This window comes from Chelonoidis abingdonii, chromosome 16 (assembly GCF_003597395.2).
Source record: "Chelonoidis abingdonii isolate Lonesome George chromosome 16, CheloAbing_2.0, whole genome shotgun sequence".
Taxonomy (NCBI): domain Eukaryota; kingdom Metazoa; phylum Chordata; order Testudines; family Testudinidae; genus Chelonoidis; species Chelonoidis abingdonii.
This window is the reverse complement of record NC_133784.1, coordinates 6,309,218-6,315,778: the sequence shown is the minus strand read 5'-3', so window position 1 is coordinate 6,315,778 and position 6,561 is coordinate 6,309,218. Positions and strand designations below refer to the sequence as shown.

At 55.2% G+C, this 6,561-nt stretch overlaps 1 protein-coding gene across 1 annotated transcript in view; it reads left to right on the top strand.

The window, feature by feature from the left end:
- The first annotated feature begins 210 nt into the window (after positions 1 to 210).
- The window catches only part of SLIT1 (slit guidance ligand 1), a 148,073-nt gene continuing 141,722 nt past the window's right edge, over positions 211 to 6,561 (top strand). Inside the window, exons 1-3 of the mRNA XM_075073044.1 lie at positions 211 to 278; positions 1,243 to 1,314; positions 4,966 to 5,037. Coding sequence (XP_074929145.1) covers positions 1,250 to 1,314; positions 4,966 to 5,037 — 137 coding nt within the window. The 5' untranslated portion in view covers positions 211 to 278; positions 1,243 to 1,249. The remainder of the gene's footprint in view (positions 279 to 1,242; positions 1,315 to 4,965; positions 5,038 to 6,561) is intronic.

Here is a 6,561-nt window from a genome sequence, read left to right as displayed (position 1 = left end):
TGCTGGCTGGTGTCCAAGCCAGGAGTGTGGGCCAGCTGCCTGTTTCCAGGTCCATGGAGAAGCCCTGTTCAATCTAGCTGTCGTCTGGCACCTGCCTGCCTCTGTGGGAGCTCAGCCCTCCCTGAGCACTGGCTGCAAGAGCCCAGGGCTCTGACCCCGCCTGACATGTGCCCCTGTTCACTGACCATCCCTTCTTCTCTCCTCAGGGAGCTGAATGGGAACAACATCACCCGGATCAACAGGAACGACTTCTCGGGGCTGAAGCAGCTGCGCGTCCTGTGAGTTCCCTGCCCTGAGCGCTCGCCCCCTCTGCAGCAGTGTCTGATGGGGGCAGTGGTGCTGCCAGGCCTGCCTCCGGGGAGAGGCCTGCCTGGGCCAGGGCTGACCCAGATGGGACTCTGCCTTGGCTAAGAGAGAACTGGGGCACGCGGGGGAGGGGAACCCGGGCTCACCATAGGGCCCCTGCGGTGGGAAACATGGTTGAAAGGGGGGGTCAGGAGCCATTGGCCTCCTTGGTGACTTGGGCTGGGAGGGGGGCGACTCCTCTGAAGGTAAAGGGGGCTGGGATGAAAGGAGGGGACGAGGGGGACAAGAAACAGGGAGCATGTGCCTGAGGGTCCTGCTCCACCTGACTGACCGGGCCCCCTCCCCCTCAAGGAGGGGGCTGGGTCTGCTGCCTGGTGAACCCAGTATCCCAGAGGGACTTGGGTCTCGCCCTCCAGCTGGCTCCCTGCCGGCAAGGCCTGCGTGCCCTCCACGGGCGTGGAAAGTGGGTGATGGAAATGGATGCTGCTGGGAGCCAGGCTCGAGCTCTTAGCCGGGAGCTCCTCAGTGGCGCCAAGGAGAAGCCATGTGACACCTGTGGGCTGGGGGCTCCCAGCTCAGAGACCTGGGAGCCTGGCACCATGGCGGGTGCTGGAGGGTGACTGCGAGTCGCCTAGCTGGGGAGCCGGTAGATGTCTGAACAAAGCAGCCCTTTCCCTGGCTAGCTCCCAGCGATGACGCTGATGGGGGTGGCTGGGATCCTTATGAAGGTGGCCCCTGCTCCAAGGGAGTGTGGCAAGACCTCAGCCGCCCCTGACATGGGCCCTTGCACCCCTGGAATGAGCATGCCCTGCCCAGTCAGTACCCGGGCAGGTCCCCAGGCTGCGGTGTGAGGGCTTCCTGTGGATTCCCGGCGAGTGAGTACACTGCCCCAGTGCGTCTCGACTCTGACCCGTTCTCTCTGCCTCCCTTTTCCAGGCAGCTGATGGAAAACCAGATCAACATGGTGGAGCGGGGAGTGTTTGATGACCTGAAGGAGCTAGAGCGGCTGTGAGTGCCTGAGCGCTGCGGGATAGGGAGGGGGAGAGGGGAATGGCTGCCATTGCTGCAGACAGCAGAAGGGTCGGTGGTCCCGCGAGCTTCTGGGGGGGCCAGTGGCTGTGCTATCGCGTGGGGGGGATTTGGGTGCAGCCCACTACTCTGCCGTGGAGAAGAGCGAGCACCTGACTGCTCTGAAGTGAGCTCTCTCTGGCTGATCCAGGAGCAGCCTGAGCAAAGACCCTTGTGGGGATGGGAGGGGATAAAGAGAATGGGATGTGGGTCTGGAGCAGACCTTTGTCCATCCCTGCTCTCCAGTACAATTCAGGTGCCAGCAGGATAATCTGCGGGGCAGGACTCCTGTGGGAGTGGTTGAGGTCAGACCCTGTTTGAGGGCAGGGCATGGCAGTGTCTGGGCGGGGCGCTGTGCTGGGGGACGGGCCCTGCTCTCTCGCTAACACAGACAGATGTCTGGAGGACAAATCTTTTTATACCCCAGCCGCGGAGCTGTCTGCCGTTTGCACTCAGACGCATCCCAATCTGCTCCTTTTCCCTCGTGGATCCAAGTAACTCCTCAGCAATGTGCTTAACGTGTCTGTGTGCAAAGCAGCCATAAGCACAGCTGGGACCTCGCTTAGCAGCTCCTTCAGTGCAGTGCAAAACCTGCATGAGCAGGTAGATCTTGGCAGCAGAAGTGCTGCCTGTGCACACACCACCTTGAGCTGTGACCCCACCTGCTTTCTCCCAGGAAGCAGAGTCAGACCTGCACGGGGCTGGACTGGGCAGCCTCCAAGGGACACACGCGTGTTGATGACTCAGGAGCGGACATTCATCTCAAATCAGAACTGACTCGTGTTCCCGCAGGGTGCCGGGCTGCAGAGGGGGGCATGTGGCTCAGTGGGGAGGCTGTCCCCTCTTGGCATCTGCCTGCACAGCAAAAAAAAAAAAAAAGAAAGAAAGAAAACCCCGCGGCAGCATGGCTCAGACTCAGAGCCTGGGTCAGCTCACTACAGGGCTAAAAAGAACCATGTGGACCTTCCTGCTTGGGCTGCACCTCGGGCTCTGAGACCTCCCCCTTTCGGGTTCCAGAGCCCTGGCCCCAGCCCGAGTGGGAACATCAGCACTTCTATTTTTAGCCCTGTAATGTGAGCCTAAGTCAGCTGATCTGGGCTCTGAGACTTGTAGCCGGGCTCTTGTTTCACAGTGCAGACCTGATTGAGGGCTGAACCCAGTATCCCAGTGGAGTGCTAGAGGTGCTGTGCTAAAGGAGGTGCTCCACCTTTCAGGTGAGAGAGAGAACTGAAATTGTGACCATTAAAGATCCCACAGGGCCGTCACAGGAGTAGGGGTGTCCTGTCCAAAGTACAAGTTGTGCCATTATATTTTGCCTCTTTAAAGCCCCCTGCAGTTTCAGTCAGAGGCAGTCTCCTTCACTTTCTGTCCTAAACTGCAATGTAATGTTGCCGTGTGCTTTTTAAACAGCTGCTTGTCCTGCCCCAGAGGTGTCTGCATTTAATGGTGGAGGAAATAAGATACAACCAATACCAATATTGTGTATGTAAAGCACTGCGAACAAGGGCGATACCTGTTCTAGTTCAGTCGTTGCTAAATAAAGACAGCAAAGAGGCCTGTGGCACCTTATAGACTAACAGACGTTTTGGAGCATGAGCTTTTGTGCATGAATACCCACTTCATCGGATGCATGTAGTGGAAATTTCTAGGGGCAGGTATAAATATGCAGACAAGAATCAGGCTAGAGATAACGAGGTTAGTTCAATCAGGGAGAATGAGGCCGTTTTCTAGCAGTTGAGGTGTGAACATCAAGGGAGGAGAAACTGGTTTTGTAGTTGGCAAGCCATTCACAGTCTTTGTTTAATCCTGAACTGATGGTGTCAAATTTGCAGATGAACTGAAGCTCAGCAGTTTCTCTTTGAAGTCTGGTCCTGAAGTTTTTTTGCTGCAGGATGGCTACCTTTAAAATAAAGCGATGCTAATGCTAAATAAAGAGACTCTGCAAACTGAAAACCTGACTCGTTCAAGCTGATGGGGCAAACGGACTGAGCAGCGGGTTATCAGGCAAAGCTGCAGCTGACATTGTCTGTGTACATGGGCCCCGCTCCCGAGCACCGCCTCAGCTCTGAGCCTGGGCTGCACACATCGTTGCACTGAATAAGGTGTAAATTTTTACCAGGGAGAATAATTAACCATCAGAGCAGTTTACCAAGGGCTGTGGTGGAATCTCCATCACTGGCCATTTTTAAATCAAGCTGGGATATTTTTCTGAACAATATGTGTCTGGTCAGGAGTCAGGGGCTGGAACAATGTGTACAGTGGGGTGCTGAGAGCCATTGAATCAGACTGTAAAGCCTGTATATAGTGGAAACCACTTCAAGCCAGGGATTGCAGCAGCCCCCTGAACCCCTAATCCCAGCACCTGTGTTAGCAGTTATTAGGGTGACCAGATTACATGAACAAAATATTAGGACACGGGGGGGGGGGGGGGGCAGGTCCGGAGCGCTGCCGAAGCAAAAAAAAACAAACAAACCTGAGCCAGAATATCGGATCAAATGGTGTCCCGACCATACATCTGGAGGGACAAACGACTGCATCTCTGGACGCCACTATCCAGAGGGTCAGACTAGGTCAGTGATTCTCAACCTGTGCAGTGCTCTGTGTTACATGGGCCGCATCCACACAACAGATATCCTGCCTGTATGGCCCTGAGGTTGTCACTTGGGCTGCAGCTGATTGGGCCGTGGATTGAGAACCAATGGACCGATCACCATGGTCTGCTTTAAACACATCACTGCAATGCTCTTGTGTGGCTGCTGCTCTCAGACTGAAACCAGTGTCCATGCAAGGAAACAAAGTCAGTTTCTAAACCAGTTCCGTTAAACCAGGGCGACTTCTGTGCATGGACGAGGCCCCCGCTCAGCCGCGGAGTGCTGCCAGCACGTCTCAGCAAGGGGGGGTGGGGGCTGGAACTCCTGCAGCAGGGAGGAAAGCCGCAGCAGAGGGTAGGGGTGAGCGCTGGTGGGTAGGACGTACAGAGCATGTGGGTCTGGGGCTTTGTTGAAGAAGGAGCCGAGCAGATGCTGAGCGACAGACTGAATTTAACTGCCCTTTGCCGGGATCTCTAGAGCTGGCAGGAGATCGCTTGCCTTGGGCTGCACCGCACCAAAGCTCAGGCCTGGCTGTGCCGACGATGATTTCAGTGCAAGCTGCTGAAACTCAGGCCACATACTTAGGTACCTAAAGGTGGACTTAGGAGTCCAACTTCTGGGGCCCATTGTCAAAGATCTCTTAGTGCCTAGAGGCTCCTGGGCAGGGTGTCCCACACACCCCTCGGCTAGCTATGGACTAAGAAGGCTACCTGCTAAGGAGACAGGTGGTTCTCAGTGGAGAGAATGTGAGGAACGCCCCGAGTTTGGCCCAGCAACGCTGTAGTTACTCTGTAATGTCTATGAGAGACCCTGTGTTGGCCCATATAGCAAACATTGATCTTCCCAGCTGCCGGCTCCTTCCATTTCCCGTCCCACCCCCTAGCAGTCCTCTCTCCCCGGTGTTCAGAGCTGGGCATTGGGGGTCCTTGCTGGGCTGGGATCATTTGCCTTCCTCCTGGAAAATGTGACTCCCTGTAACCCTTTCTCTCCATTTCCCCAGACGGCTGAATCGGAACCAGCTGCACACGCTGCCAGAGCTTCTGTTCCAGAACAACCAGGCCCTGTTGCGACTGTGAGTACCTTTCTTATCGCTCAGATTCCATCCTCTGCCCTTGGACGGCTCAGACAGTGAGGGGGCCTTGGCTGGGTGTGTCGGTGCCGCGAGCTCTCCCTGTGGGAAAGCAGCAGAGTTCTAGGGGTTAGATCCAGAGTTCTCAGCTGCTGCACTGGAGTTAGCTGGGGTTTTATGAGAAGGGGAACTAACTGGGATGCGAGGAAATATGTTTAATTGGAGTGACGTAAATTCATTATCCGACGTCTGCAGTATGAAAAGAAATCAGCCGTGGAAGATCTGAAGGGTCAGCATCTTTAAAGGCTGTTAAATGTTATTAAAGAGAAGAACAGTGGCTAACAAACTGCTTAATATCCGGGCTGGCTGAGCAATGTTAGTATTGTGACAGGCAGGTTTGTCTGTGCTAATGTGAAATGTAAAGGAATGCAAACGCCCCAGGGCCCTGTCCAGCTGGAGGCCCAGAGACCTTGAAATGTGACATTTTCAAACATGAAGCGAGGCTGTGAGCTCTGGCTTCTCCCATACCTTTGCATGTCTTTCATTTGGATCTCCGTGTGGGCTTGATTCTAAACTCGCTTATACTGGTGTAACCTCATCGACTTGGACAGAGCTACTTCGGATTTACCCTGCTGTCTGTGAGAGAGGAACCATTCCGGGGAGCCCTAAGCGGGGGGGAATTATCTGTAGCTTGGAGATACCAAATGCAAACCGAGGCCAGCAGCGAAGCCCAGCTTTGTGTGCAACACCTTGCTGATTCTGGTGGAGCTGCGTGTGCTGTGTGACGCGTCAGGGCTGCGTGGACGGGAAAGCTGAGCTGCTGTTTGATTGCATCAGAGCTAGACTTGCTCCTGAAGGTCGGGCTGCTGGTTTTCAATTTGTGCCGCCATGCTGAATTCCAGCTGACATTCTAGGAGCTGGTTTCCAGGTGTGACATGTTCTGGTTGGCTAGCAAGGCCGCTGTGTTGGAAGCTGGTGTTTCTTTGGGCCTTAGAGAAGTGTGGCAGTGGAGGAACTGGCAGGAGAGGGTTGAGGTATTGAGGTGCACAGCCAGGTGTCAGACATGCGGTTTCATGGAACAGTTTGGTAGGGACACTTTCCCCAGTAGTGACGGGAGCTCTGATTGTGCCTGGAGAGCATTTCTATGCGTGTGTATATCCTGGTGTATAGGGTGGAGCCCTTTTGCGTGGGGCGCGAGCTGGAGGAGACGCTACTGCTGGATGCTGCGGGCTGGCAGTGCTGGAAGTGCTTTCTCCGGCTCAGTGGCAGGCTTGTCTCGGAATCCAGGAAGTGTCCATCGTGCGCTTGCTTTCCCAGGATGGGGGTTTGTTGGTGCAGTGTGTCTCTGGGTTGCATGACTTGTGAGTGGCTGGTCCTGTGTGAACAGTATCATCGGGAGCCCGCGCAGGCTGGGCCTGAGCTCTGAGGATTAAGAATGGAATTTCGCACACGTGCGGTTGTGTGAATCTTTCTGGGGTGCCTTTGCCCCTTGGTTCTTGCTGGGCCGGGACCGGCAGAGAAGGCAGC